The sequence below is a fragment of the Symsagittifera roscoffensis genome, chromosome 6 (assembly GCF_963678635.1).
Source record: "Symsagittifera roscoffensis chromosome 6, txSymRosc1.1, whole genome shotgun sequence".
Taxonomy (NCBI): domain Eukaryota; kingdom Metazoa; phylum Xenacoelomorpha; order Acoela; family Convolutidae; genus Symsagittifera; species Symsagittifera roscoffensis.
The window spans coordinates 37,603,717-37,617,318 of record NC_087067.1 but is presented as its reverse complement, the minus strand read 5'-3'; the positions used below and the strand labels follow the sequence as shown (position 1 = coordinate 37,617,318).

Below are 13,602 nucleotides of genomic sequence, written 5' to 3'. Positions count from 1 at the left end.
CATGATGGGGTCAACCCCCTTCAATCTGGCACTGCAGTTATCATTATTCAAAATTTTAGGATCCTTTCAGACGACTTATTCGAATTTCCGAAAGCTATAAATCTAAATTTGTAAGTTATTTGTAAGAGATCTTCTAAAGTATAGGTTATTTTATGCTGCAAAAAGATTAATAAAAATTTCTAATGAGTTGTGACGGATGGTCTAACTCATAGAGTAATTTCAGATAAGGTACACCGTCTGCTCGTCACGCTATCTTTTTTCGGCCGGATAGATTCGTGCAACTTCTTAGTCTAATACCGATCTTAATCTTACTCTTATATCTCTTAGTCTCAATAGATCTAGAGTTTACTGGTTTGTTACGAGTTGGTCTCTTGGAAAAGGCAACTAAGCTGTAAGTTAAATTCAGAATGCTCTGGTGCTGAAACTTCAAGTAGTTTCAGCACTTACAAATAAATGGGTTGTTAGTTAGATGGAGTATGATTGGTTAGTCTTCAATATTTTATAGGGATAAAATATCTAATTTATAACCAATAATAATATACAGTTTGAATCAGGTTCCAGTAATCTACATCAGAAATGGCTTGTTGTAGGCGGCTCAGTTCCTTATTTATTATGAAAAATAAGTTTTTTAATTCTCTGGAACGTGTATAAAATGAGACCTTTTCTTTGTCTGGCAATCAACTCGTCGGCCAAATTAAGTCTCATCTTGTGCACTGACGCTTTTATGTCGTAGCAATTGATGTTGAAAGGGTTCGATTTCAACCCAAAGTTTGCAAATATATAAGCTTGGCGAAGCATATGATCACATGAAAGACCTTTCTGTAGCATTTTGCTAGCGAATTTTGTGCAATTTTCTGAAATATTAACTCGATCGTTGACCATTTCCTTCATTGAATCCGATCTCAATTTTTTCTGGTAGTTCAAAATCAGACTTAGAATCGCAGTTTTTTCTGTTCCTTCCATTGCGACGTTTCGAAAATGTCTGACAGATAAATCGAATGTGTCGTAAGAGTAGCCTCTACTTTCATTTACTAAATCAATCAAGAGTTTTTCCTTTTCTTGCAAAGAAAATGGACCTGAAAAATTCGATTTTTCTTGTGCAATTTTTTTGACTAATTTTTTGTACGATTCAATACAAATGATATGAGCTTCTTGAGATTCTGGGTTGAATTTTACAGACTCTAGTGCGATATCAAAAGCAATGTCGTAGTTTTTTTCGAAGTACAAGCACCAAATTGCTTTGGCAGTTTGGATTTCGGCTAGTGCTTGTTTCAGATCCCGCGCCTCACGTAAGAAACTGTGGAACCAGTTGAAACTAGCTTGTTTCTTGACAAGGACTGCAAAAACCATCTCCTGTATTATTATACTTCTCAGCCTGGAGTAGTGGATCTCCGACTCCTGGAAGATTCTCATCCAATCCACCCATGAGTAACTTGACTGCCTGGCAGCATCAACATATTTATCAACAGGCGATGTTTTTGTTTCAACTGATGTGACGATACTAGAGAGCCCGTAATTCATGAAATAGTTTATACTCGGATTGTTTTCACCACCGTTGTTCTCATGCGGGACACATCTGAGTTTCAACAAGCACGTGACATCTTTCAACGGAAAAAATCGCAAGTTTGAGAAAAACGTGTCTAGATCTTTTTCGCTGACACTCCGTTGAATTTGAATACAAACTGAAGCTCTTTTTGCTGCTTGAAACCAGGTTTTTATAGGTGGTAGTGAAAAACTAATTCTGTTGGCGAAAACCAATACGGTTGCAAAGTTATGTAAGACACACGACGACAATATTAGGGTTGCTATGATTTTAATAAAATTGACAACTGAGTTTCTAAAAATTGCCCTTGTTTTAATTGTGCCTTTCCAGTTAAAAACTATTTAAAAAGTTTTACGACCACAGTATTTTTACAAATAAAAACAGCTTGTTAAGATTTCGCGTTTCAGCTGCTTCGGGCATCATGTTTTTATCACAGAGAGTAGAGAATCCAGGCATGTTTTTCAATAAAAACTCAAATGAATGTCATATGATGTTCATTGAAACAAATTTTAAAAACTTAATTCAGCAATGAAAAAAGCTGGCGTTGAAAGATTCGTGGGGAGGAAAAACTTTTTGGCCAGTTTAGAAGGAAGATAAATTGATAAATTGCGCAATTTAGTGGGCGTAGCTGCTGCCGTCTTGCCTAGACGCAAAAACTCAAAAACAATTCTAAAAATTAAAAATTAAAAAAAAAACAAACATTTTTTTGCTTAAAATAAATTTGATTTGCATGAATTCAAAAGAAGTGCTTTTAACATTGTTTGTAGCAAGTTGTTGTTTTGTTTTTCAGTTTTGGATCAAGAATTGTAACTTTGCGCACTGAAGTTTTTCATTTTATTCAATGATAATCGATTCAAATTGTTTGTGATAATTTTTCTAGTGTTTGTCTGCAGTTTTCCTTCACAAAGCAGTTTTTTTTTGACAATTCGACAGTTGATTTCGGAGTTTCATGAATAAAAATCTATTATAATTGAGTTTCATTGTAAGTGTCCACAAAAGTGAAAACAAATCGATTATAATATTACAATTTTTGAGGCAACAAAATCCTTTTTTCATCCATTATAATCGATTTTTTTTCACTTTTGTGGACACTGACAATGAAAATAAATTATAATCGATTTTTTTTCCTGTTTACTGAGATGCGAATTTTAACACACATTAAGTTTTTTCTACGTTTTAAACTTAAATTGGTTACGTTGGTTACTTGTTGTTCAATTTAATTTTTTTCTGCCTAACTTTGATACTTTTGTTACTTTTTTATGTTACTCAAAAACTGAATTTTGTTCCTTTCACAATTTTATCCTTTTGTTCCTTTCCATTATCATCGATTTATTTTCACTTTTTCAAATGCGAGTTTCTTACACCCTACCTTTATCCAACTTTTGTCCTCCCTTCTTTCCTTGCCCCGACCCTCCTATGTTTATCGCACCTTTAACATGACGCTAAAACACTTTAACCACCGCCCAATTTTACTCAAACGTTAACCAGGGTGATAGGGGTAAAATCGTGGGGTGGTAAACTGAGAGGGGGTGCAAGGAGGTGTTGGTGGTGTGGAACGGGGTGTTAGGATGTGGAGGGGGTTGTGTTTGGGGGAGGGGAGAAAAAGAGGCGGATGCCGAACGTTGGGGGGGGGGGGGGTGTATACAGGGATGCTTATGTTTACTCGGATCTAGTTTTGCAGAACGCTGCAAAAAGTAGTAAACATTTTACTAAAACATAAAAAATAATCTATTTTCATAGATTTTATGAATTAAAAAACCACACGATTACTGAACCCAAAATTACAAATATTTTGTATTGGTTCAATGGACCATGAAAAACGATTAGTTTGTCAGCCTTTTTCGCCAGTTTAATCACTTAAAATCAAGTAGTCTAAAATGATCCCTTAGAAAAACTTAACTTAAGACAATGTAGTTTCTTAACCCTTACAAGTAATTTCAATTGTCGCCGCGATTGCTCTGTACTTCATTCTCATTTTCGAGCTTGAACAGAGATTGCTTGACATCTCCTTCCTTGCAGATCCGAAGGCTTTCTTCTGTCAGCGTTGTTGAAATTAAACGAGGCAATTCGGGAATATCACCCAAAATGATAATGGGTAAGTTGTTGTTATTGCGTTTGTAAAAATAGTAATAATAGGATATCAACTCTGTTAAGTACAGCTCTAAGTTGTTCTCGGGTAAATTGAAGTCTTTGATTTGACTTTATTCGTTTGTGATAGAACTGGTCAATGGTTCAAAAAATGATCGTGACATCTAACTGCTGTTGATTAAACTGTGTCTGATACTTTACATAGTTCATAATTTGCTTGTATGCTTAGTCATCAAAAGACATCATAACCCAAAAAAGTCTATCGGATCTGCGCTTTGGTTGTTTTGCGGAGAAAAATGTTTCTTACTTTCTGAAAAAAAAATTGGGTATGAGCTGCACTATGTTTTAACCATTTGTCTTTGGATTCCATATAACAAAAGATGAACAATGTAAAAAATAGCCGCGTTTATTGAGAAAGCTGCTAACACAACAGTATTGCCTCTTAATGACTGGACCTGGGTAGCTTACAAACTTATTTTTAGGCCAATTGGGTATATTTTTGGTTAACATACAGAACCATTGAAAACATTTCTATCACAAGTAGTGGATAGAATCAACTATTTCCACAGGGTCAATAATCTGCCGAAGTTTTGGAGCATGATTGACAACAATTACTAAATTGGTGGTTGCTCGTGTAATAACTTTTGCAAGGTCATGGTCGTTGTACCACATTCGGCAACCTTTTTCGATTAGCAAAACAACCGATCCAAACTCAGAACCATGTAATGTGTGGTAATTTTCTAACATAATAAGGGGGAGATTGTTTCTTGGTTTGCTGTTGAGTTTATCATTATCAAGGCGAGAAAAAGCTAGTGATTGAAGTCTCCAATCTTTGTTCACCATTTCTCGAACTACAATGTTTTGAGTAATCGGTGACAATAATCCAAGGGGAATAGCAATGACATCAGTGCTATGAGATCGAAACATACATTTTTCAATTGCGTTTATGCATTCTGACGTGAAACAGTTTTGATTGTTTGCACCTGATTCTTCTTTGTTCACGTGTACAACTTCCGGGTTATTTTCGCCAATCAAGTTATGAGAAGGAGGGCCTCTCAAATGAACTTCATCTTGGATATATGATAAAAAGTTGACTTGGAGCTCTGCTAGTTTTTGAGTCGATCGCAAATTGCTCGTCAAGTTAAGAGCTTTGAAATCTTTCAAGTAGTTTGGAATTCTATCGAAGTAGAAACGATTTGGTGAAAAAATACAGCAGTGTACATTTCTGCCGATTTTATGTTCTTCTTTTTCTGTCAAGGTCACTTCGTCTACAAAAACCAAACCATCTTGAATAGTCTCAGTCACCTCAAAAAACGACTCTTTCAAGACTTCAATGTCAAATCCTTCAATGGCAGCTCGTATCTGTTCCAGCAAAAGTTGAGGTGGTAAGCCATGTCCATGACTAATTCTCACTTTCATTTTTGAGCTAAACACAAGTTTCAGCAATCTTGCAAGGTATACCATGAGCATAGTTTTTCCAGAGCCCATAGGTCCATTCACAATTAATCGCAACGGATTTTCATTTTCGGAGCAAGTCAGAAACTTGAAAACAAATGCTATGACTTCCAACTGCTCCTTTGTCCATAGAATGACTTTAACTCGGTTCCCTTTTGCAGCTGGCTGAGCGATTTTCTTCATATAGTTTTTCAAGTCCTTGGATTGCTCACTTTCTGTCGTGAAGGTGTCACTAAGCTGATCGTTGAGTCGTTTCTCAATATCACGGTTGTCAACTTTAACTGATTGCATGTCATTTGACACCATTTTTTGATGGATCAACGAATTAGCACCTTCCATGGAGTTTATTGCCACGAGACGCGCGACTACTCTATCAAAGGATTTGATGCTCTCCTTGGACATATTTGGAATGTCTTTGATCCTCCGACTCCAATGCAAAGCAAAGCTGGATTCTTGAGTTTTCTGGAAATCACTCTTCTGAAACACCAATACTTGGTCTTTTTCATTTGCTTTCAGATCAGTTGATTTTGTCAGTTCCGATAACCGAGGCAAATCTTCAGGAAGATAACAAATAACAGAATGTATCGGAACCATGTGATCGATCGGGGTTTTTGAAGAACTAGGAAGGTGCAATTCTTGAACTGGCACTCCAAAGTTTGCTAGATGACGAACAAATTGACTGTGTTTTAATGATTCTTTCTTAATGGAGTCGTTGCTAATCTTTTTTACGTTTTTTACATTGAATATGAAGATACCCTTTGAAGGATGTGCCACAATCATATCAATTTCAACCGAACCGATGCTCGTTTTTTCAAAGATGTGGCTTGCGTCGACATTCGGAAGCAAGATCAATCCTTCCTTTTCTAAGTTAAGATCATTGGCCAATGATTTATAAACTTTCATTTCTCCGTCTTCACCTTTTTGAGTGAGATTGAACACTTTCTGCAAATTTTTGCTCAATTTCACATTGTGCAAGAAAATTTTTGGGACTCTGGCAATCGGAATTGACGTAACGTGACCCGAAGTCTTCCAGTTGGGATATTGGTAATGAACCATTTTATTCAAGGTGTTCTCGCCTTCATCTCGAAAGCCTACCAAGCCACCCCCTGGCCAGTGAATCTCCAAGTTAGACAACTCACTATAGAATGCTTCAACCGAATGTTTTGAAGCTTCTGAAGAATCGGATGGGGCTCTATTTAAGTTTTCAGTTTTGTTTTCATTCGATGTTTCGAAAAACTTTCCAGCAGACTGATTTTTATTTTCCATCTCGCAAATTTAAACACTGGGCTGTTCTATTAGCTGTCGTAGGTTCTCGGACTGTTGATATTTGCAAAGATCTGTAAGATCATTCCTAACTAGTAAAACAAGCTTTGATTAAAGTTACTGCAGGTTTATAATTGTGGATAGAAATTGACGACTTGAAACAAGGGAAGAACATACAAGTTTCGATAAAATGATAAAACTCTACTCTTGTCTGGAATAGAAAAAAAAACATTTCATTTCAAATATCTGGCAAAAAAGGAAAAAAACCGCAGGCTTTTTGTACAATGGGCTTCTGGAATTTTTTTGATTGGTTTAATAGCGCTCATAACGCTCCTAGTATCTAGGTGAAAGAAAGCAAGGAAACTGGAGTTGAAAACTTTGCTTTTTAAATGGTTAAATTTTTTCAATAAATTTTTTTATGTAGCAATAACTTCAATCGGTGTTTTGGAAATTGAGAATCAAGCTAATCTGCCATTTCGGTATATACTCATTGCCGAAATCTATTTTTCGAAAAAAAATGATCAATTTCACTGTGAAGTACTTCAAGATCAAAACCATGAAGTACTAGTAATAACGGCATTAAAACGAATTTTAAATTTTGTTTATGATCAAGATCAAAAATGTTTTGCCAATATAAGGTTATAACAAGATTCCTCATAAACAAGGCAAAGCTGTGAATGTTTCGACTAACCTCTATTATCAATCAAAGCTGTTTGATTTCAAAAAATTGTGATGTTCCGACTAACTTCTATTGTCAATCACAAGTTTTTTGAAAAAAAATTATTTCCGAATTTTATTACCACCACAAGCTGTTTCAAAAACCAAGTGACCTATTTTGCGATGGGTAATATATTGAAAAGAGCAAACCTTTTGAAATGATTAAATTGCCGCTTACGCTTTCATAGAACGAATTATATCGCGCGTTAATTTGAATGATACTTATAAAAATAGCCCCAAATTCCAATCAATATAAAGTTAAACAGTTGGAAACTGACTGAATAAAATTGTCACTTGAAGCATAAAAATTCCACAAATTGTTGAACAGCAAGACTTTTCGTATATTGAGGCGAACACTTGAAACTTGAAAGTTCCGATTACACTTTAAATCAATTAAAGAGTTTCTTGATAGAAAAATTGACGAAATTCTTTGAAAAATATGTATATATTTTTTCTCATTCTTTTTTGTAGTTTTTGTCTTTTTAATAGAAAGGGATAAATTAAGCGTCTCATTTGTTAATATTAAGACGAAATGACTCCAAAAGCGTCAAGCAAATTAAAATTTATGAAACTGCCGCTTACGCGTGTTATAAGACCACAATATATTGCGCGGTAATTATCCCAAATTGGCCAAACTAGTTTATTTAAAACCCCTTAGTTTGAAAAAAATAATCACAGTTGTTTTTTTTTATTTTTGAGCTCCAAACAACTGCAACTTTCACATGGTTTGAACCAATTCCGTGAAAAACGTTTGGTTAAAAAATTGAAAAATGACTGAATGAACTACAAAACCATAAACAAAATATTTAGTTTTTTCTTCGAAAGTTGGAACAAATACTGTTTTCACTTCACCAGTACAGTAAGCAGTCTTATAAAACTGCATGTATGCCAGTATTAATTTTATTTCAATTAGTTGCTTTTTCAATGATTATTAAGTATTTTGAATGATGTGTTGCGATATCATTCCAAGGAAATTCTTAATGACACACATTTAATATGAAAACAGAAACCCAAAATTTTTGGCAACTATAAAGTTTCTTTTTAAAATGATAGAATTTTTTGATCATTATTGTTACGAGTCTCAAAAATATATATGCTCGGGGTGGATTTTTTATTCGAACAAATTTCCAAAAAGAACTTCTGCCCACCCGGGAGATCGATTTCTGGATGTTTGTGATCTCCACCGGGTGCGCACACCACTATATTGACCTATTGTGATTCTACCTAAGCTGCTTGTTTTATAATTTTATGCTGAAAACGTATAAAGAAAATGATTTATGGGTGGTGAATTATCCTGCACAAGAAAGTCGTTCCAAACTGAATTGAGACAAGCTAATTGGCCTTATTAAATCCATACACGACTCGAATTATAACACTAAAAACTTGATTTATCAGGCCGAAAACCACAGTTTGTGGAAACTCATATACCAAAAACTATTCGAGACCAGATAAAAGGCAGTCGGGACATTTAGGGATTTGCCCTGATACGAGCAGTCATGTTTTCATTAGATCAGCTAATCTCAAGAAAAACTTTTGATACTACTCTCGCTTCAAAAAAAGTAAAAGCACTTAATCATCGTGCACTAAAAGTTTTTAATGTTTTGTTTTGTTCTATCAAACTATCAAACGGTAGCTTTTTTAATGAAAAGATTGATTGGTTTCAATTTCTACCAATATAATATCAAAAATTTAAACTAAACTCAAATTTTAACTCCCTCTAGAAAAAATTATATGTACATATACACGGATACTCAGATAATCCTCCGTTGGCATTCTGCTGTTTGCACATATATATAAGAAAAAATCTTGCTCTGTTCGACTAATTTTTTTTTATTATATAATTGCTGCATGTATTTGATTTTAGCCCAAGAGGCATAACCCATTTTTAAATTACTTTTTAAAATCATTCTCAATTCTCATGGTATCAGTTTAAACCAAACCCTTTTCCAAATCATCAAATTTTTTTAAACTTTTATCTAGGTAGTGTCAAAACATTAGTACTGTGTTTTAAAAAGGTTTGGCCAAAAATTCATTCCAGAAATAACCATGTCTAGTAGTTTAGTGAGGCATTGTAAGAAGTCACTTCAATCACGAAATTAGGGAAATCGCTTTTTACAATGCCTCTTCAACTCCATGCCAAAATTTTTTTGAGTGGTATTTGGGCTTAACGTTTTTAATACAAAAAAAAAAGAGTTCAATAAAAAATTGTAGTGAAATACAATAAAAAATTTGGAAGAAGATTTAGTTTGAAATTCAACACAGAAACTGAAAAATATATTTGAAACGTTTTATATTGAAATTGTTTTATGTTTTATGTTTTTATAGTTGAAAATTTTTATAAGCTTCTTTGGCTGAAGTCAATTATAGGCAGCAATCATAAAATGTAATCCAAAATTACTTAGAAATTTGTGCTGGAAACTTTTCTCGGATATGTGTGTGCTACAATAACAATAGAAGGCCATTGGAGCATCCTTTGTCAACATTTAAAAAAAAACTTTAGAGGGAAGGTAAAAACTTAATTTCAGCATTATTTCGGCAGTGTAATTTTCAGCATTATTTAAGACGAACTTATAACAAATCGATCTTCATAAAACTAAAATACTGTTTCAGGCAGTGATAGTGGAAAAACTATTGAAAATCTAGTTTTTACGACGAGTTTAAATAGATTTTTTCCCCTGAATTTGTCCACTTTTTGGAATTAAATCATTGAAACATTACACTTTTTCAAACATTTTCCAAACATATTTTGCGTTAATTAGTTTTTTCCGGCGCGGAAATTAATATTTACAAAATGTTCATCTGAAGGTTTCAATTACCTGTTATCTTTTTTTTCTCCAAGAAATTCTCTACCACAAGGAAATATTAAAAATATAATAAATTATAGTTTTCTTTGTTCAAATTTAATTTGAAGCAAAAGAACGCACTTTATAGCTTCTAGAAGGACAGCGTGATAAAATAAGATAATAGGTAATCAAAATTCGTCAGAAATATAATGCCAACAAAACAAATGATTTTTAGATGACTATAAAAAACTTTTCATAACAAAGCAATACTAGAAAAAATCTATAAATTAGGTGTGACGTAAAAACGAAAACAGAAAGCACTAATTCAGATTCATTTTTTTTGTTTTTTGATAACAATTGTAGTACTGCTGCTCTGAAAAACTGCTCTTATAAAATTGTAAAACTAAAATGAGAGTCCTGTTGTTTTGTCCGACGATTTTTTGAATCTTGCTCATAAGTTACGAATATAAGCGACTGTAGAAAATCAGCACAAGCAAAAACTAATTTTCTGCGTTTGGTCTACTTTTATAAACAATACCTTTAAAATATGTTTCATGCAGTCACGGGACAAAAACGTTGTAACTTATAGTTTTGAGAAGATGAAATTGGCGGTTCATAATTTGTTGACTTGTTCGTCTATATTTTAAGATTTTTGATTAAAGTTTTGCGATAATTTGACTATTGAATTGAAGTTCGTCAGAGAGGTGTTCTGGAATTTTTTTATTCGGAAAGCTAAAGAGGATCTTTAAACAAGTTTCCTCTTGACAAAATTAATGTTTAGTAAAATTTTGATTTACAATTGAAAAAAGACTCAGCTTTCAGCAATGAAGTAAATATAAGTATTATTGGTCAGAAAAAAATCTGATTGGAAGTTTTAAAAGTTTTCTAAAAGGCCTACCTAAGTCCATATGTGACATATTTGGAATGAATACAATAACAGTTGTTGCGTTGCTTACAAAAATTCTTCGAGAATCAAAACACCTCCATAACGAGCTATGAGTGAATGGCCAGGCATATACTTGCGAGCAACACTTATTGTTTCGACTTTCGAAGAAAGTAAAGAAGATATATGCTCGGGGTGTTTTTTTTATTCAGACCAGTTCTTAAAAATATTTTCTTCGGGCGATCGATCCACGGACCTTTCTGCTCCCAGAAAGGGAGCGCTCAGAACCACCAAACTATCCTGAAATTAACTACTAAACTAACGTGACTGCGTTTAAGAAAAGTGAAAAAAATTATTTTAAAGGATTTTCGTGGTCTAAATTATTATTTCTATCATGGTATAAATTATTGCTGATACGCTGGGACAACGTAATTGGACTAAAATGGATTTAAATCAATTTTCTCTCGCAAAAACTTAATGCTTTATAATTCATTTGAAATTCATTATAATGGATTATATAATAAGTAGAAATTAAAAAAAATTGGATAGTTTTTGCACTGATGAGTTTCTTTTCCACTGATGAATCAAAATGGATAATTTTCTGAGTAATAAGGAAACTTTGCAACGCGAGTGTACGGCATACTCCATTTCTAAACCTAAACTCAAAATGAAAAAGACTCCGTTAACCTCTCAACCCCTATCGCTTGCCCCTTTACTCCTTTACCACCCCCAACCGAACCACCTGAGGCATCTCAAACCTGAACCACCACCCCAGCCTCTCCTCCCTGCACCACCACCCTCCCCTTCACGGGTTTGCGGGTGTCTTAAGTGGAGGGGGGGTTAATGGAACGTGGGTTAGTCCACATCCATTTTTAACCCCCCCCCCCCCCCCCCCCCCAAAAAAAAACACTATAATAATTTAAGAAAGTTGTTATAAGAAACAAAATTCAGTTATTTAGTAACACAAAATAATTAACAAAAATATCAAAGTTGCGCAGAAAAAATTAAATTGAACAAGTAACCAATTTTAATTTAAAACGTAGAAAATACTTTATGTGCCTTGCATTTCGCATAAAGTGGAAAAAATCGGTTATATTTGAGTTTCATTGTCAGAGTCCACAAAAAGAAAAAAATGAGTATAATGTATAATGGGTTAAAACTGGATTTTGTTGTCTCGAAAAATTCTTATTAATTAATACATTTTCAATTCATTGTGATGAATTTTTTCACTTTTTTGGACACTGACAACTAAACTCAATTACAATTGATTTGAATTCACGTAATTCCATTGCGGGTGACTATAGCGCTGTGATATTTTGATGCTGAAAATTTAACGCGCGTTATTTAATTCGCTTGTGGTGAATTTCCTGAACCTCAAAATTGTTCCAAATTCAATTATGACAGGCTAATTAATCTTTTTTTGTAATATATTTTAATCTATTAATCTATTCTTAAAATTCAGCTTAAAAGCCTTTGTTTGTCAATATTTCCTTAAAGGAAAATTATTCGAGACCAGTTTACTTTGCCCTGAAACGAACAGTCTTGTTCGTCTATGATCTCGCTAAAAAAAGAATTACTAACTAATAAACAACCATTTTTTCTGCTTGATTTAAATTTGATGTTTTAAACTGATCGCAATACTCAAACAGATTATCTAGAATCTAGAAACTAGCTACCAAATAGCTTCTAAATTAAACAGTGTTCTGCAAAATTGACTATGTCTCATTTTGACGTTGAAAATACTCAGCCAAATGAACAAGGAGACATCCGATGGCAATGGCGTAATAAAAATTATATTGGGCATCCACTTTTGCTCAGAGAGTTTCATGATGTTTTTGTACACAAGATGAGAAATTGTTTTTTATTGAAAAATATGCTTTGGCAAAAAAGCTTGTGACAAAGCATTTTTGTCACAAAATCAGTTCCTTACTCATACAACTGCGAAGCGAATTCAGGGAGGGGGGAGGGGGAAGGGGAGAGTTGCTGTACTTCTACTCAGAGATTCGAGCCCATTTGTACTATTGTGAGATATCTTTTTTTGGCTGATTGACCCTAAAATTTTTCTAGAGGCGATTGTTTGGTAATGCACCACAGAATCAATTTGGTCGACCTAACAAAAAGGAAAAAGGTCGACAACATTTTTGAAATTTTTTTGAAAATCCGCATCCCCCTCTCGAGAAAACCCTAGATCCTCACTGCACCTAGATTCTCACTGCACCATTTAAACTATTTTATTCTTCAGTTTTTCTGAGTGTCGTCGTCAATTCAAGGATTATTCAAATTGATTTTTGGATGATAGAACAGCGAAAAGAAATACATATTTCTTCAACAATGTTTTGGTTTTCAAATTTGGTTTAAATGTAATGATATGGTTTTGTTCTTTTTTTTTGCTGCCAAATGGTGTAACGAAATTTGCATTGGCTCATGAGCATCTGAAAATTTGTTTTTTTTGGCCTGGTTTTCAACTGGGTATGCGTGAAAAGCAAAACGGTTGAAAGTTTTCCGGAAATTAAATGTTCCGGACTGAAAAACAAGGATCATGATAGATATTCCTCTTCCTTGTTTCCGGTTTTTAGAAATTCAACTTTGGGTTCCACATTTTCAAAAGTTTAAAAGCAATTTTCAGAAAATATATTTAAACAAAACTGCTCGTATCAGGGCTTTACCCTGAATGTTTCGACTGTCCATAAACTGGTCTCGAATAGTTATTAGTTAATGAAATATTGAGAAACTATGACGTTTAAAAAGACCAATTGGGATGTCTCAATTGAATTTGGAAGGATTTTTGGGTGCAGGATGGTTCGCCACGCGTAAATAATGCACGTTAAACTTTCAGCATCAAAGTATCACAGCGCGCTTATAGTCACGTT

General features: G+C 33.9%; 1 protein-coding gene across 1 annotated transcript; it reads right to left on the bottom strand.

The window, feature by feature from the left end:
• Positions 1-3,473: 3,473 nt before the first annotated feature.
• Positions 3,474-6,189, bottom strand: LOC134848278 (uncharacterized). The gene is made up of 2 exons (XM_063865668.1): positions 4,170-6,189; positions 3,474-3,742 (listed from the first exon to the last, which is right to left on the bottom strand). Exons 1-2 carry the CDS (start codon positions 6,140-6,142, stop codon positions 3,481-3,483), a joined length of 2,235 nt encoding a protein of 744 aa, XP_063721738.1. The 5' UTR covers positions 6,143-6,189; the 3' UTR covers positions 3,474-3,480.
• Between the last annotated feature and the right edge of the window lie 7,413 nt (positions 6,190-13,602).

Coding starts and splice junctions, on each gene's coding strand:
- LOC134848278 (XM_063865668.1), bottom strand. CDS start 6,142: ATGGTTCATTACCAATATCCCAACTGGAAGACTTCGGGTCACGTTACG. Junction 3,743..4,169: donor GTTGATTCTATCCACTACTT/GTGATAGAAATG, acceptor AAACGAATAAAG/TCAAATCAAAGACTTCAATT.